Here is a 24,701-nt window from a genome sequence, read left to right on the forward strand (position 1 = left end):
GGGGTTGTGGCAAAGAGAAGAGATGGGAGGGGGGTTGCAGTAATGGGATGAGAGGCACTGAATGCTCAGCTGTTCCACAAATGCTTTTCCTGCTAGTGAAAATTATTAGCAGTTGTTTTGCATAAAGGCAAATATAAGCTGATCAGTTACGGAAGTAAAAGCAGGGCACTGCATGAGTGGCTGTGCAGCCTAATCGCAGGTAAAATCTTTAGTTTTGGCAGCTTCTGAGCTATAGTGCTGCTGGTGGAACAGAAGATTGAATCTACAGATTGACTTGGACATTTAAAATAATATGTTAAATGAGTTTATTTGCATATAGTGAGGATAGATCATAGGTGCTAACACAAAATGGATGTGGAGAGGTACTGTTCTCTTGTGAGTGGAACACCCACGATGCGCGTTAATGCTGGCAATGAACGAGTTCTTGGATGAGCAGACCGATACCACTCTTCCCTTTGCTTTTTATTTGTAGACACAGAGTCGGCTGAAGCAAACAAAGCAACTCTAAAGCTCACTAATTAACATACCTCCTTTATGGACAGGTCACTGCACCTGGTCAAAATATAGTCCACACTGCAGCCTCCCTCATAAAATCTCATGATGTCATTCTGTACTCTTTGGTTTTAAATGAGCAAACAAATGATGCGCTAATGGATGATGAATGAATGAAGTTTCATGCGCTGATCGGTATATTTTGCAAACACTGGACATGCATTTTACAACTCTATCTTTGCGCTAAGCTAACTGAGCCCTGACTGCAGCTTCTTCTTTACAGAAAAGCACAAAACAAGCGGAACCACATGCAACCCTTACCAAGGCAGCAAATAAGCATATTTAAGTAACAGAGATGTAATAATTGTTATCAAAAACAGAGAGATGACTGTTTTTATGAATGTGATTTGGCTGTGGCCTCTGCCAGCTTTCTTTTTAAAGCTTGTTTTAAGGTGTGGCTTTTTGCATGAGCTACAGGAGTTGTGGAAACCCTAATCTGAGCTTAGGGGTGGGACAATATTGATCTTAGATGAGACAGTTGAAAACCAAACCAACCAAGCCTTTACTCTATCAGAAAGAATCCAATAAAACTCAGGCGGGGGCTTGATTACTTTGCTTTATTAGCATTGATTTAGAAATACCTTATCATTGTTATACAGCAGGTTTTCTGTTTGGGGGGGGGGGGCAGTGACTTGGCTGAGCACACTTGCTTCTCTGCTCTTATTCAAATTTCTGTCTCTATTTTTGTTACATATTCTTAATAAACATGCCATTTTGCTTGATACAACATGTTAAGGCAGATTAGGCAATTGTGTTACTGTTAAAGTAAGATTTACAGTCACAGCGACAAAGAGGCTGATTGACACAAAGGCCAGGGCAGCGTGCCAGGCAACAGATGAGCTCACTGTTGAAACAGGGCTTTCCACATTTCCATGTCAGTTTGGCCAAAGTCAAAAACAAGAGCAGGGGGCACACGGGGCACTCACACACCCAGTCATACACCGACATGTAAGGATAGAGACACACGCCAGGCTTAGACAAAACAATGTATGTGATTTATCTCTCTCTCTCACACACACACACATGGAAACACACACACATCTTAGTTTATTGTGTTGTTTTACCACACTCCATGAAAATGCAGTGGGTACAAATTTACACAGTGTAAACACACACACACACACACACACGCGCACACACACACACACACACACACACACACACACACACACACACACACACACACACACACACACACACACACACACACACACACACACACACCACCTGAGTGTAGTAAACAATAGTAGCCTTCACAGATATTTTTCAAATGCAGCCAGCCTTGTTCAATGTGGAATGGGTGGCAGTCACACGAAAACACCACACAGACACACTGCAGCTCTACCTCTATATTGTCAACTGGGCTAGGCCCTCACGGTTACCATAGCAGCCTGGCCCCTCCCTCATTCCCTGCAGGGGAGGTGTTTTGAAAGTTCACGGCGTGTTTGTGCGTGTGTGGGGTGCAGAGAGAAAGAGGCAAAGGGGCGTGGAGGCCGAGAGAAGTGCAGGAATTAGTTTACACCTCTCTCCAGTTTCCAGTTGCAACAAGTGGCAGCAGCAGCATCTGAAAGTCTGCAGACCTGCTGAACTTTCCCGTGTGCCTCTCAGACACGCAGTCACTGCAGGACCCACGACCACCCGTGAGCCATGGAAGAAGAAGCGCCCCACGCCGAGCCCAGCAGCAGCGCCTCTGGCAGTACCCACACCATCCCGCAGCCCGAGAGCAGCCCCCAGCCCGAGAGCAGCCAGCAGTCCGAGAACCCGGAGCTCCTCATCCCGAGCTTCTGCCCAGCGTCCTCCCCGCCCGCCTCGTCCTCCCCGACCCCGACCCCCACCGGTACCCTCTCCAGGTTCGGCTTTAAAGTGCCAACCAGCCCGGGCGCGGTCGCCCAGGGGAGCCCGGTGGACCGCGGACAGGTGAGCGCCATAACGGTGGTGGCGCTGCTGGACAAGCTTGTAAACATGATGGAGGCGGTGCAGGACAACCAGCAGCGGATGGAGCAGCGGCAGGCCGACCTGGAGAACGCGGTACAGAGCGTGCAGGGCGACGTGACCCGCTTGACCAAGAACCACTTCACCACCGCCTTAAACGTGGACAAGCTGCTGGAGCGCTCTCGCAAAACCAGCGGGCACTTGAAGGAAGTGAGGGTGCGCCTGGACAAGCAGGCGGTGCAGGTGAAGAAGCTGGAGAACAACCACAGCCACCTGCTGAAGAGGAACCACTTCAAAGTGCTCATCTTCCAGGTGAGGGAAGCACAAAGAAACACTAACAGCCGTTGTGTCCAAGACGCGCAGACGGCATTCCAGCCAGAATAAACGCCCCTTTGTGCTAATTTTAAAGGTGCAGTCCGCCGAGGTTTTATATGAAGCTCGTTTTATTCACAAACTTTAAGTCCAAGTCTGTAAACGCAGACAGACAGTTAATTTAGTTGCATGAGCTGGAATGCTGCACACTGTGAAAATGTAACCCTGGTGGCGTTATAGTGACGTCAGCACGGTGCCGTCACCTGGGTTTAAAACACAGTATTTGAAGCAGACCAAAATGTGGTGTTACAAGCAGAGAAATGATCAGACGTAGCTCTAAAAAGCCTCATGAATTCAGCAACAACAAAGATGGTTTTGGAAGGAAAATGTCAAAAGAAGGGGGGAAAAAATCCTTTTTATAACCTTATTTTGGGGTAAAGTCGGTAGATTTCTAAGCATTTTTTATCAGATTTGACAGATTTGTGGTTCCTATGCATGCCATTTTTATGACCTGGTAATATTCCAAAATAACTGCCCAAACAAGTGCCTGGATGAATTTCAAGATGGCGGCAAAGTGGTGAGACCTGCTCCTAGAAGGAAAACGGAGGGAAAAATTAGAACATCTTCAGTGTAACTCCAATAACCTTTCAAACTGTTTAAAACTCAGTGTTGAATGGTTGGACTACTGCTTTAATGTAGATGAGTGAACTTGTGTGTGTTGGCTTTATTTGCATTTACATTTGACTGCAGTTTTGGGTGTGTTTGGTTGTGTGCACACTCGCCATGTGCCTGGTTGGCACTGACACGTGACGAGTGGTAAGTGATTTGCGACATTTTCATTTTCAGCTCTCCAAAACTTGCGGAGCAGGCTTTTAAACAAACACGTGTGCATATTAGAATAAGTCTGAGCAAAAAACCAACGCAAAATATAACCAGATTATTTATGAGTTGAGGTCCTTGCGAGTACATTTGAGTCCTATTTGTGAGGAGAAGGGTGTGTCTGGGAATGGAGCTGCACAGGATAATAGAGGAGGGCTCAGACTCTGACTTTAACTGGATCTGTTTACACCCCACAGTCATAATTCAGGGAGACAGCTGGTTTCTTTGGATGGATTTCCCACTTTCACTGCCATATCACACCTGTACTCGGGCAGGGGGAAAAAGTTCTCCACTTTCTGTAATTTCAGGAGATGGTTTCAAGTGGAAACCATGACTAATGGTTTCCTCACCTAAACCGTCCCTCACTTATCAAGAAACATTAAAAGAGCTGAAATAGCTTTCTTTACATAGCAGGTAAAATGAGACCATCGCCTGCATTGTTGCACCGACTGATGATTGCTGCGTGGCTGTGGGAGTCTTCGTGCATGGTTTTTCACGTGTGTGTGTGGGTACCTGTGAGCATGTGTGTACTAGTTTGTGCCCAGGTAGTGAAAAGGGGGGTGGTGGGAGGGGGCACTGTTGACACAGCCAGAGCCTCGGCAAGCTTTTAACCACTGTTGTTATCTGGTTTCCCAGGTACTGAGGCTCTGTTGTTCAAATGCAGCAGGTGCCAAGATCGTTTAGTATGTATGTGCTAGAAGGGAGTGACTTGTTGCTTTGGAGATAATGAGAGTGGACAGTGCTGCTGGCTTTCGATGTACCGTCAAATTGCATGTGCTCGAGTTTCTCTCACCTAAGCAGCATATGAATGAGCATGAGTAGAGTTTCTGTTGTTATTTTGGTTCCTGCTTAAAATGTTCCTTCATTTTCCCCCCAATTTCAAGTCAGGCTAAGAGTGGAGTGTTTGCAGATGGGTGTAGAAAGACTAGGAATGACCTTAAGGGTGTGTGTGCAAAACATGTGCATTCTTGCAACTTGCCCAGTGGATGTTACGCTGATATGTTGGGTCAGGTGTATACAGCTCCAGAGCTTGTAAATGACACTCAGAGTGCCCTCAGGGGAGTGGGTAGTTAAAGAACTTAAATCCAGCCCTTGTTCCTTCACCTGTTTTGACTCTTCCATCGCTTTACACCTCTCCTAATCTCTCTTATTTGGTATCAGTATGGTCCACATTTTCTCCATCTAGTGCTCTACTCTGTTTTTTGTCTGATATCTTTTTATCTGCTCTCTCTTTTGCTCCCGGTTTTTGTCTTTTAAACCAAATCCAGGTTTGTTTTTTTTTTCTTCTCTCTCTCTCTGGTCAAACCACCTGTCCTGGTTCCCTGAAACTTCGCTAAAGCACATGCCACACGTCTCACGCTGCTCTTTGATATTTTGCCGCCCACACTAGAGCCAAACTTTCTTCTATTCACCTCCCTGCTCTGCAGAATTGATCCAAAACCCTGTACGTGCTAGATGAGGCGGAAACACAGAGGGCTGCTGGTTAAATGCCCTCCGTTCCACGGAGCAGGGATCCCATACGAGCTTTGGCCGCGGTCGGTCAGAAATGACAGCGATTTCTGCCGCTCTGCTGCATTCCTGCGCATAACGAGGACTAATGAGGTCTTAATTACTGCTGCTTGGGCTTTGTTTGTTTGTTTTGTGCATCAGTGCTTTTCCTGTCTCCGTACGGCCCTCCCATCTCCAGGCCTTTTGCTGTTGTGTGCGCACGCACGTGCACACACGCAAAACAAAAAGAGTTCCAAGTCATCAGAGATTCCGCTGTGTACAGTGTCAAGACTGTTTTGGTAATTTCTCTTTGGAGAGGTAAAACGTTGGATCGCAGATATTTTCTTTTCCTATTATTCGTCACATAGGCGCGCTTCAAAGGCTCATTACCTGAGGGGTCTTGGAGATCTTATAACTTATCTGAATTTGCATCTCTGTGGCACGCTACATGAAACGCGCTGTATTTGGAATTTAATTTGCTGCGACAGAAAAGTCATTTATTTCTAAGTAGATCATAACGCTCCCATCTGTGCGTATTTCACTGTGGAATAGCCTCGCAACAAACACGTCAACCTCTGTGGCAAATTGAATTTGAGCGGCGTGAGGGTTTTATTTGTTCTGTCACTTTGCATGTGTGCAGAGCTTTGCTGTATATTTAGCAGCGAGAGTACAGCTGTGCTTCTTTCCTCGAAGGGATGGGAAAGGGGATGTTTGGCGATTGTCTGGGTTTGCAGGATCACTAATCGCAGAGAGCCAGTGGGAGCAACAGAAGCCCCGTCTCTCACACACCGTCACACTCGCATGGCCTATCAAAGAACCTTCATATCGCTCTGCGAGGAAAGAGAAACAGGCTTTCAGGCCAGAATAAACACACTTACTGTGTTTTGTTGCTGTCAACTGAACAAAAAGTTCATGTAGTTATATTCACTCTTTTCGCGTCGCCTAGAAAACTCTTTCCCACCTTTTACCATTTGATTGATTGGTTTAGCGTTAGTCATTTTCATTTTGTTTGCTTTGATACCGGTTGATTTGGAGCCTTTATACAGCGACACTTTACCAAAGGTTGTGACTTAATCTCAGCTTTCAGCAGCAGGAAGAAAAGGTTGTTTTCTTTTGTTTTCTTTTGCTTTGTTATTCTCTAAAAGGGAGGAAAAACTGGTAATGTTCCAAGCCCTGTACTGTAACTGTATTGGTAGTTCAAAGAAGATGAATGAGCAGGGTTGGAAAAAAAAAATCAAAATAGTAGTAGTTGTAGTGTACAACTTTGAACTCTTATTCAAGTCCCAAATTGTATATTCATGTGAACTGTGACGCAACAGACAAGAAAAAACCTGCAAGCTAAACTCAGGGTGGCTCTGTTATTAGCTTTCCTTATAAAATCTGTTCTCTAACAAGAGTAATTAGATATTTGAATGCAACTGGAGTACATATTATGTATGTTCACAGTATTTTTACAGGTTGGAGCAGGAAGCTGTCTGCAGGCTACAGTCAAGGTTTGTTGTATGTCTCCCTCTTTGACGTGGTCGATTTCACCACTTTATGGCTGAAAGTAGTGCTAGCTGTTTCAGTGTATTCAGGCCTGCTGGGCATACATGTCGCAGATTTTGAGTACAGCAAAGGTGTAGTTAAAGAGAGTAACTAGTTACGTTACTTTAAAGAGAAAATCATCAGCAGTGCAGGGAAAGGAGGTTGGAGTAATGTTTGTCTTTCTTAGCAACTAATAGTGTAAGTTCAGAACTTTTTGTCAGATTGAAGATGGAACCGCAAACGTTCAGTCACAAGATGAGTTCACATCTCGGAACATCAAAGTGTTGTCATATTTTGTCCTTTTAGTTTTATTAAGGCCTCAGTCAGGTAGCCCTGTAGACCCCCGTCACACCCCGGGGACAAGTGTATTCTCTGATCGGTTGGCGAGTGGTCAGAAAGAATGTGCTGACCTTGTGCTGCAACCGACGTGCAACTTTTACTTTGAAGACAAATGTCGCTTTTTCACATTTCAGTTTTAGTGCCTCTTACCAAGTAGTTTGAGTGTTTGCAGATAAATAAGATTCTTCCATGCAAACTACTGACCACCACACCACTCTGCTAGCAACCCACCAATGCAGCACCATACACCTCTTTGCAACCAATTTCATGCTAGTAACTACCAGCAACCACTCGCATTCTCTAGGAACAGGTGGTTGCCAGATGATCATCAGCACATCTGTAGGCCTTTGTGACTGAGGCCTAATGTTAACCATTTGCAAACCTGCGTTAATGTTTTATTCTGAATCGTACGTGGTTGAAGAATGGGGCTTAAATAGCTGTTGGATGTGTTGCATCCATTGTTTGGCTCAGTCCTCAACCAGTTTTGGTCTTGGTTTTCAGAAATGACCACCAGTATAACTTGTGTTCTCTACAGTGAGATTTTTTTCTCTTAGGAATATTTTTAGAAAGTGCTGTTTGAAGCAAGACTCAAAAGAGTAAAACTGGTCTCAGTGATAATAGTCACTGGGTGTGCAGCCTTTAAGGCGTGCTTTCTAGTTGAATAATGAAGTATGTTTACAGCATGGGTTCTCGCTTTGTTATCATTCTTTCTTTTCCTTTGGGGTTCATTCCTCAGATAATCCTCTGGCTTTTTCCCGACAGCAAAAAATAAAAATGGCAGAACTGCAAGTAAGAGATAAATATAGAGTGAAAAATGATAAGCAGTGGGGAAAAATAGGCAAAGTGAATACGTGGCCTGCAATTGTCAGTTAATGATAGTATAAGAATGAGTGTGGAGATTATACAGAAGTTTTGTAAATGAACAAACCCCGTGCATCAGAATGGGGATCTATTACCTTAAGTGCTCGCTTTTATTCCTGATGTAACATTCAGGTTTGACGAGTCGGCTCAACTGTTTCAGCCTCTGAGGCAAAGGCAAGTTTGCAACCGCAGAATGTTTGAGTAAAATACCATCTGTAACAGCTTTAATAATAACGCAGAAAAGAGGTGGTAACATTAGAGCCTGGATGGGTATCCGCAACTGACTGATACTGTATGACTGATAATCTAGTCTCACTGTTTAATTTATGATATTTTTGCAGTAAAGTCATACTTGCAGACATACAAAGGTATGTAGTCTCCCACCGTATTGCATGATGCAATGCACGTCTTTGTTTGGGAAGCGCCGGGAGCATGTTTTCCATGATATCTCAGATTATTAATAAGGTAATGAAGCTCAGTGTTTCCACCGCCGTGGATTTAGAAGGGTGCCCCATCCTCCCAGTTGGGCATCCCTCCAGGAAACTGAAGGCAAAAAAAAAAGTGGATTGTGTGCGCTTCTTGAATTTCTGTGCTGCCGTGTACAGTTTCACTAGTTTTTGTGCTCTTGGTTTCAGTGTGTATATGCCAGTTTCATGATATGCTCCGTTACAAGATGCCCATCACCTTCTATCATGTCCATGTAGAGCAAAGGAGAGACCACTGAAGTGAGGAGGAAGTTACTGGAGTTTAAACTGCCTTATAATCTCACTGCTAGTGTAGCAAAAGTTTCTCAGCAGCTGCTGATCAGTGTAAAACATGGAAACACTGAAGCTCTTCTACACAACCAAATTAAAAGGGAGGGAAAAAAACTAAATACAAAAGAAGCAGAACATTTTGGTTTGTTAACAATCTAATGTGCACTTATTTCATTCATATGGCTGCCAAAGTTGACACTTGTGTCCTCTGCTCTCTGTTTCACAATGTGTGTAAAGCCCCACAAATTGCCCTGCCCACAAATTGAGCTAAGTACAGACTAAGGGTAATGCTACCTTTTTGACAGGTTTTGACATGTCAGTATATGTCAGCAAAAACGTGTGTGTGATGACCATTACTGTAGATTTGTTTTTTGTTTTTTTTCCAAGAGTAGCTTTAAAGGCAGAGACCACCCTCACTTACTTCCATTGCAAATCCGATAATTAAGTTCAGAAAAACGCTTGTAGCGTTATTCCTAGTAGGCTTTCGAGGGGTAAAGAGTCGTTTGCCGTTTCTGACTTTTGTGATCTGTCTAATCCCTTCTTTTAGGCCTCTACATTCATGTCCGGAAGAGAGGCAACAATAACTATTTTGTTCTCATTCCTCTGCTCTTAAACGGAACGTGAAAATTTGACATGTTGGCATTCCTATCTGTACTGTGGACACATATGCCCTTTAACCTCTGTATGGAGTAAACATTGTGACAAATATAGAGAGCCTTATCAAAAATGCTCCCAGAGCCCTTATCAAACAATGGTTTTGATACACACGCACACAATGAGACTAGAGCTTTGTGTGAAGAAGGATCTTGGGAGATTCGAACAAAAAAGCAAAGGGAGATTAACATAAGAGTGCAAACTAGTGAAGACATTATTTAGCACTGTTGGATAGATTGTGCTAAACTTTGGGATCTGGTTGATGTAGAGGAAGTAAAATAAGCGACAAGGCTCCAGAGATCCAGTCAATAAATGGGTTTGTATAATGGATACAAGGCCATAGGTGAATTAATTAGGACCGGAGAGCTTATGTGACAGAATATGAAACGCATCAGCAGCCAAAGTGCACCGACGGTTGTCCTGTAAATACTGGGTTGTGTCAACAGGTTTCCTCAACATTCCCTAACATTATTTATGTCAACGGCAATAATGGCAGCTTCTCTAGACTGCCACAGCTTCCATTCTGCCAGCACGTAAGCATGACATCGTGGCTCAATTGGTTATTGTATTGTGCGATTACACAAGCTCACAGGCCCAGTAAACATGCTGTGTTTTCTTTTGGTGAGGCAGATATGGGAGGGGTGCAAATGCAAAAGAATGCCCCGAGTTGTTTGCAAAGCTCTGTGGGTATTATGCCAAGGGGCAGGATTCAAAATTGGAGCAAAGTCGTTGATGAGATTTTTCTTTTTCTTTTTTTATGATCATGTTTGTCATAATTGATACATATTTGGAATGACGGGCTACAATACAGTGCTTGTTTCTACATTCAGAAGTGAATGTGTAGAGCACAGTGGTATTTTTATCAGGTCTCTTGGTAAAATTACAGTCAGAATAGTAGAATTCCATTTCCTTTTCTTCATTTCCTTCCTTCCTGTGTCCACAGATGGCTCTTCATTCACACTGGGTTGGAGGGTAGACAGGATGTGAGGTTTTGGAAAAAGCTGGGTAGGGGTGAACGTGAATGCAAATGTGCGCAATCACGTGAGTTCCAGGTGGACTTGACACTGCTATTGTTCTGGGAATAGATGAGCGTGGCTGTGGTGTAATGGACAGTGGTATTGTACAGATGGTGAGGATAGGCAAATTTAGAAAATGGGTAACAGTGGGAAGATGGAAATCTTTAGAAACTTTGTCTTTGACCTTTTGTTTTGACTGTCCAAAAAAATGGGGGTAAAAAAACTCTGCCTGTATCTGGAGCTGTCCATTCTGTGCAAGCAGCACGGAGTCATTCCACTCTCTCTTCTGTTTATTCTTTTTAAAATAAACTTCCAGATTTCCTCATTCTAAAATTACAAGAGTAACAGTGATTTCTGTGTGTGTGGTGGTGATGCTGTACCCTCTCATTGCTGCTGTCCCCAGGAGGCCACCTGACTAACTACACCAGTACACCTGCTCCAACCTCACCTGGTTGAACCCCCGCTCAGCTGAAGAGCCAGGAAAACACACATTTAATTGCTGTGTGCTTTGGCATCCTGATTATTTTCTTTCCGTGAGATATTAATGCTGAAGTTTGCCAATAAGTTCTAAACAGAAACTCCAGTTGAGGTTCATGTGAATGTCGTGAAAGCCCAGGGGACGGCCTCACGGCGGTGCTCGGTCAGAGAATCGCCAAAGACGGGATTTGTCCTCTGAGGTCCATCCTGTGCTTTCTGAAAATGTGCACGGATGTTTGTATTCATGTGCACGCATATGTAAACTAAGAGAAGAGAAGAGATACAAAAGAAACAGTATAGGATGTCATGGTGCATGCGATGTAAACATGAAGTCACTCATCCAGTAATCCGAGCCCATTTGACTTCTTTCACTCAGTTGCAACTCTGCCTTTCCCCACCCTGATCTCTTTATCTGAGTACAGCAAGTGACTCTTGAGGCTTAGCAACATGTCGCATGACATGCAATTAGATAGTCACTCTACCCTCCAACTTGTCCTGTCACCATTGCTACTTTTGTTAAAAAACATGTCCCAGGAATAACTGTATCGTTTGATCAGCATGAGATTGATATAATGGTAGCATGGGTGACATTAATTAATTCATTCATTCATTCATTCATTAAGTACACCCTTTCAAAGAGCAGTGAATTGTCAAACATTGTATAGAAAGGGCCTCTGTGGATGCCTGTTCAGTTGCCTCTGGTGGTGAATTAAGAGTTGAATTAAGAAAAACTCCTTCTAATCCACTCCTTGATACCAAAATGTATTGAGTCCTGCCTTTGACTGGGCAGTTAAACCCTAGCTGCCTTGATAGAGGTAACAAAGACAAAATCAAAATGATGTTTCTTCTTTTGTTTGGCTCTAATGCAAAATGTTGCCACAGCAGAGATGTGGAGGGCTCTGTTGAACCTAATCTTTTCAACTTCCTGAGTAGAAATAGGCAGCTGACAGAGGGAGGGGAAGAAACATGAGCTTTAGGTTCTGTGTTATCTTCACTTCACCTACTTTGATGTCTCTTCAGCTCCTCTAGGACTTGAGGTTGACTTCAATAGGGAGTCGACATGCTTACCTTACTAACCCCTTTGCATTTAACCCTGTTTGTGCTATTGGTGCCTTTTGACATATTTTAATGTAATCAACCTACTTGGACCACCGATGCAGGGAGTCTCTGCTTCAGTTTTGTTGACTGATGTGCAGAATTTTATTCTTAATCTACTACTAGTTTTTAGTCTAGACTGCACTAATAATAGTGTAACTCTGTAAATCCAGAGTCAATAAACCAGTGGGTGACATAATGGATAATTCTGTCTTTAGCTCATCTAGCCAAAATACCAATGAGCTCATGTCATAGCAAAGTATCTAGTAATCTGTCCACAGTTCACAAGAATATCTATTCTTTCTACACTTGTACACAGCAATCACCTAATAGGTCATCCAAACTGTGCCCAAGGTCAAGGTCACAGTTGTTGTTTTATAGGCAATATTCCGTGAACTGTGATGGATCGCGGGTTGGATTACTATGGTCTGTGGTGTTCATGTCTGCGGAGGAGCTGTCTGAAAACAAGACTGAAAGGAAGGAGGGAAAAAACATAAGCAGTACGGGAAGGTATGAGAGAAAAACGTGTCTCGGCATATTCTTTTCCTGTTCATCCTGCGTAGGTGCGGCCCCAAGTCGTAGAAGGGTGGTGAAAATCCTGTAGTGCATTGTGGCATCATGTAGGCTAAAAGGCTGCTCGTAATTTGACATAAACAAATGTATGGTTAACAATACTAAGAAAAAATGATGTGCTGATGTGCATATATTCAGTCAGTGAAATAATTATCTTGACAGGCCTACATGCAACAGGTACATGGGCTCTTGAACTACACTATATAATTATTAGTACAAAATTTCTTTGAAGTGTGTGCCCTGTAATGTACAGTAAACTGCCTGTCACACTAAATTAACTTTGTTTTGTGGTTGCTTCCAAATATATTTTAATTATAATGCTCGGCATCCTACATGGCTGCACACAAACACTCAAACACACATGCTGTATCGCATTCTCGGGGGCTAATGAGCGATCGCTTAGATGGTGCATTAATTAAGAGGGTTCCCAAGAGCCTAGTGCCAGAATGCAAGGTCCACACACACAGGACACTCATGGGTCAAATGGTATTTAGGGAAATTTTGTTTGTTGCTTGCTCGCTAACACTGTTGGGGGCTAACCTGAGGGCAAGCTAATATCACACTATTTTAATATACTTGGGCAGCCAAACACACCAAAGTTATATCTCAAATTTCATCTCCAGTAGCTCTTACGAGGTACTTCATTAGGTACATCCATTCATCTGTATTTGAATGCTGGTGTCTAATAAGCCAGTCACATGGCAGCAACTCGGCTACTGTAGACATGGTCAAGATGACCTGATGAAATTCAAACTGAACAGAATGGGGAAAGAGAGGTGATTTTAATGACTTTAAACGAGTCATAGTTATTGGTACCAGATAGGTTGGTCTGAGTATTTCAGAAACTGCTGATTTGCTGGGATTTTCTCATACACCCATCTGCAGAATTTCTGGAGACTGGTCCAAAAAGACAAAAATTTCTCTGAGCAAAATGCTTCGTCGATGTCAGACTTAAGAAGAGAATGTCCAAGCTGCTTTGAGCTGATAGGAAGGCAGCAGTAACTCAAAACAACCATTCACTACAACCAAGGTATGCAGAGGAGCATCTCTAAACGCTCAACACGTCAAATCTTGAAGCAGATGGGCTACAACGACAGAAAACCACACTAGATGCCATTCCTCTCAGCAAAGAACAGGAAACTGAGGCTACAGTTTGCACGAACTCACCAAAACTGGACAACAGAAGATTGTAAAAACATTGCCTGGTCTGATTAGTCTTGTTTTCTGCTGCGACATTCAGATGGTAAGGTCAGGCCTCTTAGTACAAACTGATCATCTAAATGCCACAGGCTGTTGCTGACTTGAGGAATCTCTGAGGAATGTTTCAGCACCTTGTTGAATCTGTGCCAAAAAGATTTGAGGCGGTTTTAAAAGGAGGTCCAACCCAGCCCTAGCAGTGCAAGTGAAGAAGTGGCTAGTGAGTGTAAATCCACCCAACTTTCTGCTTTTGTTCCCATCTATATTCAGAGTGTTTTCTATATAACATGTAGGGCCTAACATGTAGACGGTAGTTTCTGATTCATGAAGTGATAAAAAGATTCTTTCTTTAAAAGCTACTTCACCCTTATGTAAGACAAATTGTCCCACAAATCCCAGGTTAAAATTATTAGATTAGAAGCACTACAAGCATGTTTACGGCCTGGCACCAACAACTGGATTGTCCTCCATAGGTAGTTTACCCCTTCATAACAACTTTAGTTGTTTTAGATTAGGGGCATGTGTACTCGGTTTGACAGGTTTGCCAACAACAGGCAGTTGTAGCCACTAGTTGTCTGTTAGACAACTAGTGGACTGAATTTATCCCTTATCCCTCACACCCTGCTTTGCTATTGGTGCCCTTTTGGAACACTTTTAATTATCTGACTTTAGATTTCTTGACTTTTATTAGTATGTTACGTGGCACTAACTGACACTAATAACCAAGCTTACCAGTAGTAACTGAAAGCATGGTACTCAAGGCTTGCAAAATTTCAAAATCTCTGGTAGCCCTTCGGGCAGGCACTCTTCAGTTTTTGGTAGCCCAAAATAAATTTAAGTAGCCCGAATAAAAAAGAGAGCAATTTTTTAATGTTTTGTTTCCTTTACAATATTATACATTAAAGTATAATATTGTAACGGAAACAAAAATTAATCAGAAAATTGTTCAAATACAAATCACAACAACTGTATAAAAATTACAATCATCAACTCAAATACTTGTTTCTAATTGAACAGAAATTTCTATGAACTTGTAAGAACTGTGTAGAACATGAATCAGTCTGTGTCAGATCCTGAATCTGAAATTTCCACTGAAGTCAAGGGTAAGAGGTGAGTGGAACCAAGATCGAGGCCATTTGCTTTTTGAAGTTTGCAAAGACTGCTAAATTTTGACAATGGTAGTTCACTCTTTGCAACATAGTGCGCTTTTGAAAGATTTTCAGGACTTCTCCTTGTGCTTGGTTTATTTTAGTATGTTTTTGCAATTGCTGTTTGTTCTGGGAAAGATACTGCAGACTGGGCAATAATGCATTTCTTGCGTTTCTCATGGGTTCTGATGGGGTCTTTCTTAAAATTACTGGTCCCAGTTACAAAGGCGCTTGTCGACTCAAATGAAATGAAACTCACGACACACCCGGCAGAACATCATGTTATTTAGCTCGTCATATTCCAGCCACATAAATTCTTTTGTCCATGAAACCAAAAAAGCTGAGCTTTCTTCTTGCCTCATAGTCTGATTTGTCATAACTTTTCCGCTTTGTGGTAGGCTTTTATTTGGCTGTCCTTCTTCACCCTGACCTGTCTTATTTGGCTCAGCAGCACTAAAATACCGGGCGTAAATCCTGCTGCTTTTACACGCCACACACATAACGGTCAGCGATTCTCTGCGCAATCAACCTCTCACATGTTTAAGCTTGCTGTGGGAGATTTCACTTGTCACGTTTGAATAGTAAGCTAATGAGTGATAAGACGATGTCAGAGGAATTGGTGCGCAATTACTCGTCACTCACCAATCAGTGCTGCCGCTCTCTACACACCGTTCGCGCGATCGGAAAGTGAAAGCAAAAAACAAGCACAAATTCAAACGCGATTTCAATATGTCACGTATTGACAGTGGCTCATCGATGCCAATGACATAATTACTCAGCTACATTTTCGAAAGAATGCAAAAGCATGGACATATATTTTCCTTCCTATGATAGCCCGACGGGCAGGGCTGAGGTAGATTTTGGTAGCCCGACTGGAAAAATCGCTGCCCCGGGACGTCGGGCTAGCGATTTTGCGAGCCCTGGTACTGTGTGATTGGAATATGTTTTCTGGCTCCACAAAAAACCCATGTGGACTACAAAACCAATGGGTGCAATCGCACTGGTTGCCCTGTTGTTCTCTATAGAGAGTCCCATAAATATAGCGCAATGTACATCTCTTGGATTTAAAGTCATCTCCATACATTTTGAGCAATGCATGTCTCAGTTAATAACAGTGTTACTGAACAAACTCTTGTAGATTTAGTCACAGGTGTGCTCAGAACTCAGTCTCTGTGTTTAATTTGCCTCCCACACACACTTCAGCACCCACACTGATTACCCCAAACATGTTTGAGCCAAATCACAAAGTCTGTGGCGTGCCCAGACTGGTGCAGAGGTGTCAAGATTGAATCTTTAGAAACCTTAACTGCACAGAACAATCAGGGAAGATTAGTGTTTATTACCAGGAAATGCTCCACTGGGGGTCAGGAGAGGCCATATTGGCTCTGATTTTTTTCTAATCACAGCTGGTCAGATTTTAGATGGGTGCTTAACCCTTAAGCAATCTCATACATCATGCTGATTAAAACTGCCCAACTCAATCTGAAGTGTACACACAAGAACAGAGGAGATAAGCACAAAGCCTGGAGCACCATCATCTTCCTAGAAGTGAGCTTTCTGGTATTTCTCTGTAATCTCTAATGTGTTTGATTTTTTATTTATTTATTTTTTGAAAAGCTGTCACCCACAGAGCTTCTGGCTTTTCTGATTTGAGTCTGCATGAACATGTTTCTGTGGCGGTCCTACAGTGTCAGACCAGCAACAAAATAGGGCATTCAGATTCTGCCCATTCACGCACAACAATGGAGTGCCACAGAGAACAAAACTGAAAGGGAGAGATTACAGTTAAACCAATTGAGAGGCAGCGGCTAACCAGAGCTGTTCCCCAAGGTGCCACTCTTTTGTCTTTTTTTGGGGGGATTTCAGCCCCAAATCCAGAGTGCATCACAATTCCCAATTTTTAGGGTAGATGGCATCCCTCATTTGTTTTTGAGGGCACTTTTGGGCTGATATTGTTTTTTAAAGAAACTTTATGGGTTGCATTGAAAGAATTCTTCTATTAAAAAGTAATTTTTAAAATTACAGCATTACATACTGAGATAAGTAACTGGTTAGAGTTGCATGATGAAAAGTAAACACCCAAGTGTATTTTTCTTGCACAGGTTGGTCACACAGCCAGCAGGTATCTGCTCTACTGTATATTTAACTCTGAGTCTACTGACTTTACCCCATTGCATAGTAAGTTGATATTTGTAGCATTTTCTGCACCACATAACCAGCATCAAGCTTGTCATTTTCCTCAGAGTGACACCTTACTTGCAAATAATTACTAGTATTTAAAAAGTAACTATAACTATTATGTAGAATAACAGTGTTTTGTGAAGGGTTACACCTAACACTGGTTGGTGGTGAATAAAGACTTTCTACATTCTCAGATCATGATTTGATATTTTGTATTTCTTAGAAACATCCCAGAAAGAAATTTCATAAGGTGTAATTTCTTTAGAAATTGGCGTATGATTTCTGGAAGCTGTAACTGGCTTGCACTTCTGAAATGAATCAACTTTATCAACTTTGCTCTGTCTATATTGCATTTTATATTCTGAAGCTATAAAACATGCATTGTTTTTTCCTTCCACTTAAAAAATGTGTCCCTTTCCTTGAAGTTTTCTGGGTGTTGTGCTTTATATAACATGCTGACAGATTTATTGACTTGGCACACCTCAACTGCAAATCAGAGCTGCATGTTTCAGATGAAGCCGGAGATATCAGCTGTCTGCAAGGTGGTTAAAAACAGGAGGGCATTACTTACCATTTCGCAAAAGCTCTACGTAAGTTGTAGTTTGGGTACTCGGAAAAGCTACGGCAGGAGAACATAGTCTGAGGCTTAATTTTTCCGAATGTACAGTTCAGGTGAACATTGCTATATTGTTGACTGCTATCTGCCTATTTTTAAAGAAGTTGTCATCTACCGATGACAGAGATTGATGCTTATCTGCTATGGCATGACAGATAAACAGCTGAAAGAATTCAAAATTCACTATCCTTCCCACAAAGGAAGCAATAAATAACAGGAGAACATAAATACGTTTAGAAATGGGCCATATTCATTTTAAACATTGGGAAATTACGAGCCTGTGGCAAATGTTGTGTTTTGGGGTATTTCAGATTTCATGTCACCCAATTTGGTTGAGTTTGTGCAGAAGATCTGACAAAGTCAGAAATGATATTGAAAATGTGAGGAAGTTTTCTTGCAAATAAAGAGTTAAATCTTCTGCATACAAACACTGCAATCACTGTAATTTATATTGTTGCAATTGACTGGGCTTTTTAATTAAGGCAAAATTAATTTATATCATGAGTCATTTTATAATTATTATCATTTTGCAGTTTATGCATCAACAAAAGGGTTACAGAATTGTACAGAATGGGGCACTTTTTAGGCATTTCAAAGACCTTGTTGTTGGCCCTGTTCCAGTTTGGTTGGCCCAGTCCTTGTGCAAATGACACTACAAGAAAGATGCGTTGTAGCATTCAACAACATAAAACAATCCTGTTGCTTTGAGAGTTCTCATAATACGCAAGAGTTATCGTGCATTCTTTGAAGTGTAGTCATATTTGAATGAAGACTTTTTCTTACATGCAAGGTGCAAAGAAAAAGCTAGTGGTTTAGTTTTTTATGATAATATGAGTGGTATTTGGCAGTGGGCAAAGTTCAAGAAGCTCAGAAGAGGAATTGCAACACAAATACTTGACTGACAGTCTTGTCTTTTTATTGAGTCACCCTATTTGCAATAAAAAAAGATTTGTCAAGGTCTCATCGGGCTCTTTTTTTTTTTTTTTAAAGAAATGACCAAAATGGACAAAATTAAGAAAGGTCTTTATTGTAAGGTTTTTTCGCCTTTACTTTTAGTCAGCTATAAAGGTTAATGGCATCTTTACTGGTTATTATAACTGATATATTTAAATGTTAAATATCTCAAAAATGTATTCCTCCACTGTTAATCTGTGACCGCAAATTACAGTGACAGATTCCCCACAAAGTTCACATATTCAAAGAAATCAATCAACTGAATGTACACGCCATTGCTTCCTTTGAGCAGAATGTGGGCGGGGCTTCATTAGGCTGAAATTACCATATAAGGAATATCCACTCTGACATCATACAGACAGGACAGAAAAAAAGTGTCTTAAAATATGTTCAGAACACTCTGAAACCTGAGGGTTTGGCTCAGAGGGATTATTTGTGCATATGCTGATTTAATTACTTATTTAATGTGATCATGCACTATTGTAGGTGTGTTTTTGTGTGTGTGTTTGTGTGTGTACATATAGATATCACAAAATAAAGAAAAGCACTCAAAAGCATAATGGGTCCACTTTAAGAAATTATAGAAGTTAATTTAGTCAGTCAGGTCATACATCATGTGTTATGGACTGTACAGCATTAAAATGCGTTTCACACTTCACACTGTGCTACATTGAATTAGCTCAAAGATGAGAATACAGTCGCAATATTTAGGCTCTTCCAGGGAGGGTTTGTTTATGAGCATTTCAAATGTGTAGTGGGGTATGTCAACCACTGAAGCTTCACCTTCACTCTGCACTCACTCCTGGGTGTGAAAGGATAGGGGCAGTGGTGGGTGGGCACTGAGGCTCATAAATCCCCAGTGGAGGAGAACGTTGGCTGTGTATGTGTGTGATAGCATGTTTGTGCACAGATGGGTGGGGACGAAGTCAAAGGGAGGCGGGGGAGCTCATAGAAAAAGAGAGAGTTGAACAAAATGAATGTCTGCATATGGAAATGATTGCTTCTTATTTTACTGGGTTTATGGTTATCGGTATGTTTATGGATGGGGAGGTCGGAGGTGTAAAAGACAGTACGAAGTGTTTGACTACTGCAAAGAAACAGGTGGAATTCCTCAGGCACCTTGAGGAGAAAATCTGGGAGGCATGCAGAGACTCGTTTCTTCAGTCCTCAGCAGGCTGAGAATATTAAACACAGACGTCAGTTTACGATGAATCAGAAACAACTGCGCTTATCCAAAAAGTATACAGTAACGTGTGTTTGAAAGTGCAGTTTGAAGTACATCTTCTGTACTTAAATTGTCAGGCTGTAGACTCTGGTAGCAATCATCAGTAGACTTAAATATACCCCAGCCATAGCCAATCCAGACAGCATTAGCGCATTCCTTATCAGACTTGCCCTTGTTCATAGTTTTCTTTTACTGATCAAAATGATTGCCCTCTTAATAAACTTCTTTCTATCCTTCTGTTTCGCCACCAGGAAGACAATGAGATCCCTACCACCGTGTCAGTCAAGGACTCCCTCAAGACCCCACAACCAAGCCAGTATGATGCAGAATCCACCCGGCCTGCTCCATCTGTTACAGGCTCCACTGATGGCATCCATACCCAAGATGAGGTCCTCCAGAGTGTTAACCTGTCCTCTGACGATGAGCTTCCAACACAGGAGGAACACGATAGTGTGGATTATGAAGGTTTAGGGGCCACTTCCGTATTGTATGAGAGAAGGGCTGACAGGTTCAAACGGTCCAGCCTGAAAAAGGTCGACAGCCTCAAGAAGGCCTTCTCACGCCAGAGCATCGAAAAAAAGATGAACCAGATCACTACCAAGATCGTGCCACCAGAGAAACGTGAGAAGATCAAGAAGAGCCTCACCCCTAACCACCCCAAGAGCCCAACTGCCAAGAGCTCCTCTTTTAAGGTGTCTCCCATGACCTTCAACGTCAAGAAGGTCAGAGACGGGGAGTCTCTTTCACAAGATGTGCCCAAACCCATAGGAGGAGCCCACGTAGAGATTCCTCCTTTGGGAAGCATGGATGCCGAGCTCAACCGGGCAGAAGTGCATACCCAGGAGGGGGTTGTGGGGGTTGTGAAGGAGATGCTAAGCCCTTCCAGCCCAGAAAGCTTGAAGGCAGAGTTCAATGGAAAAGCATCAAGTGAGATTAATGGTGATCATGTTGCCGGTCTGGCACTTCCAGAGCAAGATGATCTTGGTGTGGATGACGAAGAGGATGAAGAAGAAGAAGAAGAAAAAAAAGAGGAACAGAAAAGTCCTGTTGAGACGGCAGCAGATACCCAGATTACCGCAGCAGCAGTTGCAGTGGAGCAAGTTTCTTAATCTGATTGAATTTTGATCATAAGCTCTAGTTGCCAGTTTATTCTTTCGTTTCTCCGATTACTGAGCACACAGCAGGCACATATTATCCCTCCACCGCAAACTGTCTCATGTTCTCGTCTTTAGCACCTATTTACACTAGAAACGTCCTCCCAACCTCTCGAGGTAGTCCACCCCCGAACCTTTCCCACAACACTACCTTTAATTATCACCAGAAGAGTCTAAAAACCCTGACGTGGTCAGCAAAACCGGACAGTACTTGTTGTGAAGAGTTCAGATTGAAGCTTCTAGTGCAACTGCTTCATGAACCCTGTAGTTAAGTTGTCCAAATAAGGCAACGTTGCAGAATTTAGTCTCTTCAGCTGGTGCCTACCACTTCAATAGGTGCACATCTCCTGGGCACGGGACCAAATATCTCCCTCCTGCTGTGTTTGTCTGCTCCTGGCCCGCTCTTCCTCACTGACAGATAGCTTCTTTTGTTCTTTGTGTTTTTGTGAAAAATAGTAAATCTTGGCCAACCGTGGTTCTGCCCACAGCCTGTTGAGGCAGTGTGTTGCCAGGTTGTGCAATAGTTGGAATGGGAAGTTTCAGCATTTTTTAGTGAAAAGGTCTTGGGGTGGGTTTTTTTTTTTTTTTTTTTTAAGTAGTGGACTAGAGCTTGTTCACTGAAAATCTTAGGCCTATGCTGACCAAACCCTGATCTAGACTAACAGGCGGCTGTGTCTTGCCTCTTGTCCTTCACTTCCAGTTTTGCACATTACATTTTAGTCCCATAGTGAGATCCACTTCCGTCATTCCTAACAATTTAAACATTGACTACCTGAAACACTATTTGAATTGCATACCGCTGCCATTTGACTTCTAACAATTAGCTGTTTCATCACATAGAAATGAAATGTAATAGATACATTTTAAAACCCTCAGAACATCCTTAAAAAATTAAAATATTTAAAAGAAATTGTGGTTATTATGGTTGAATTAAGTTTGAGTTCAGTCACGCTGATGCAAGTAAAGCATATGACTACAGTATGGAAGCTGCTTGAAATGTAGAAGACATTGTTTTAATACTGAGATACTAAGTGTCTATTTTGGAGAAATGATTGTATTTTTCTATGTGAGGTACACTGCTACACGATAACTGCCTTCAGTACATAAATTAAATGTATCTGTGAGATTTTTGTCATTATGTGATACTTGGGTGATTCTAAATTGTATGTCTTGAAGGCATTCCTAACTTGCATGGTGAAATGTTTACTGGGATTCATATGTTTAAAATGTAAACACTGTTTCATCACTAAAGCCCGTCTGCCTTGATGCTGCACAGACATTCACCTGCAGTGTCTTTACCATGTACCAGCTGGTATAAGGAACTGCTCCCCAGTAGGCTTGGATTACTATGCTTTTGTATATAAGAGTGATGGTAAACCATGCCGAAAATCCGTGGAGTTTAAAATTTTTAGAAATTAACTTCATGAGACATTTTAAAGGAGGCGCAAACATCAACTTTGTGTTTGAAAGTCATTCCTTCAAGTTCCTGTAAAGTGACCCTTCTCTTGTTGCTCTTCCTTGGAGCTTTTACCAAGCTGTCCAATGCCATGACTTCCTAAAAATAATTTAGCAAGCCCAACCAAGTGCAGTGGATCCAGAGAGGTCACAGAAGTGGATAAAGGCAGAAGACAGCATTCCTAGGTTTGACGGATGACTCCTTCTCAGCCCATTTTTCATGCTCTTGGCCTCCTTATTGGGAGTGCAGAGAGAGGAAGAGCGTATGTGGAGCCACAGGTGTTATGCCCCAGCAGAGGCTCCTGGGCATGAGCTCGTAGTGGAGGGCGAGGTGAGATGTCTAGGAAAGGACTTGAGCTGTTGGAAAAGATGCTAAAGTTGCCTTTGAGCAACAGTATGTGCATCTTAGTAGGATGGTGTTTAAACTGTGGGAACCAGATGTGTTACACTGTTTCTGATTGAAGTGGGTAATAATGCTTTAGAGTCTTGATTTAAGTTTAAAAAAAGAAAAGAAATCTAAACTATACATTAAAGATCACTTTATTAAACGTGTGGACACATTCCTAATTATAATAATAGTTGAGCTTAAGATTATCATTCTGGTGACTCTCTTCATAAATGTGCCACATTTAAAAATAAAAAAATAGAAAAATTTAAGAAGTCCTTAAAGTTTTATTCAGTCTCTATGTTTTCTCCAGGAACATATGTATTGTTTTAGCTTCATTTGTGGGAAATCAATGGGAATATTTAACATGGGAAATGAACAGCAATATAAAAAAATCTTACGTATACATCAGATAGCAGATTAAATAGAGAATTTACTGACAACAGCAAAGATGTATAGACTGTGTTGTATGTTTACACCACGTGGGGGAAAACGTACTATCCACTGTTGAAATACAACTAAACAAATAAAATATGTTAATTGTTAAATATGCTGTTTAACTAATGTATTGTTGTTACTATGTTTAAGCAGTAATCTAAGGGTATTCATGGCTCTGTTTTTATAAATGGCCTCTGTAGCTTGCTTGCATTTCAGAGCATTTTTTTTTTTTTTTTGTTAAAAAGGTTTGTAGGTAGGTTGAAGTAAAAGTAAAGAATTTTATCTTTCACTAAAATTCAAAGGCAAATAAAAGTCTCTGCAAACACAGCACATTTTGGTATAACAGTATTTGGGGGAAAAAAGTGATTTGTGTGTTACAGCAATACTCTGCAAGTTTATTGAATAAGATCTGTTAAGAATAAATGCATAAAGCAATTGGATATGTATTCTTTTGAACAACTTAAGTGTTTTTAACCTTTGTTTTTCATTTTAATTTTTTCGTATAAATCACCCAAGATGAAAATGGATTGAACACTAGATGTATGTGTACTTTATGCTTATTCATGCAAATGTGTTACTTGGTGATATCTGGTCTGCTAATGTTAAAAAAATAAATAAATGTATACAATGTGTCTTTGTTCAAAAGTCTTTTCTTTCTTTGCATTGTTAAATCTGAGTTATGAGGACTGCGGTTTGCTACACACCTTGAGCACTGTCAGGTAGTGGTCTTGTGTTTAACATCATCTTTGTTTTTCTTCTTAGCCGTCTGACTTAGATAACCACTTAAACCAAAGAAGTTTCCTTCATGGCAGAAGATTACTCATCACTTGAGGGCTTAAATGTGCTCCCCTCACCAATCTTGTAAACATGCTGACCTTTCCTTTGCAGACTTTAGTATTGTATACATTAATAAACATTTTATAACACTGAAATTGTTGTTTGTTTTCTTTTAATCTATGTTAAGGTTAAACAAGACAATGGTGTATATCTTACATAGTGGTAGTTAGAGCATCTATTGTTCTTTTCCTTGTTTTTCTGTCAAATTTGTGTGAATGCACATATAAAATACGATTATAGTTGTAAATGATGAAGTATGCAGTGTGCACAAGTAATCCCTGCTCTTAGATCTGTATGAGGTCATTAAAAGCAAGTATTCCTAAACGTTTATAGACATCTCAGGCTTAAAGTTGCTTTTCAAACCACCTGGAGATGGCTATTCAGAAGCAAGCTACCCTTTTTAGCAAGAGAATGAATTAAGGGCCTCCATATGACCTAGTATAAGATGAATATGCATTATTGTGAAAAGTGAATCCTGCAAAGCTAGTAAAGTCCTAGTAGAAAGTGTCCTTTAATTCAATATCTTTGACCTAAAATGTAGAAAACATGTAGGCTAGTTAAGCTTGTTACTGACAGGGCTGTATGGTTGTTTAGTTTTGTCATAGGGCTGGAATCTAGTACACTTTAGAACAGGTAGGGCTATGTGTCACC

The 24,701-nt window shown here is 41.5% G+C and overlaps 1 protein-coding gene across 1 annotated transcript; it reads left to right on the forward strand.

The window, feature by feature from the left end:
• The first annotated feature begins 1,865 nt into the window (after positions 1-1,865).
• Positions 1,866-24,145, forward strand: LOC116334062 (caveolae-associated protein 2-like). Its single transcript, XM_031757374.2, has 2 exons — positions 1,866-2,796; positions 20,033-24,145. The coding sequence occupies exons 1-2, from the start codon at positions 2,200-2,202 to the stop codon at positions 20,888-20,890; spliced, it is 1,455 nt and encodes a 484-aa protein (XP_031613234.1). The 5' UTR covers positions 1,866-2,199; the 3' UTR covers positions 20,891-24,145.
• The last annotated feature ends 556 nt before the right edge of the window (positions 24,146-24,701 follow it).

The sequence above is a fragment of the Oreochromis aureus genome, linkage group 16 (assembly GCF_013358895.1).
Source record: "Oreochromis aureus strain Israel breed Guangdong linkage group 16, ZZ_aureus, whole genome shotgun sequence".
In the NCBI taxonomy this organism is placed as follows: Eukaryota; Metazoa; Chordata; class Actinopteri; order Cichliformes; family Cichlidae; genus Oreochromis; species Oreochromis aureus.

Bases quoted from the DNA above. Each gene is read 5' to 3' on its own strand.
- LOC116334062 (XM_031757374.2), top strand. From the start codon at position 2,200: ATGGAAGAAGAAGCGCCCCACGCCGAGCCCAGCAGCAGCGCCTCTGGC. The intron at 2,797-20,032 runs GTGAGGGAAGCA...TTTCGCCACCAG, and splicing joins TCAAAGTGCTCATCTTCCAG to GAAGACAATGAGATCCCTAC.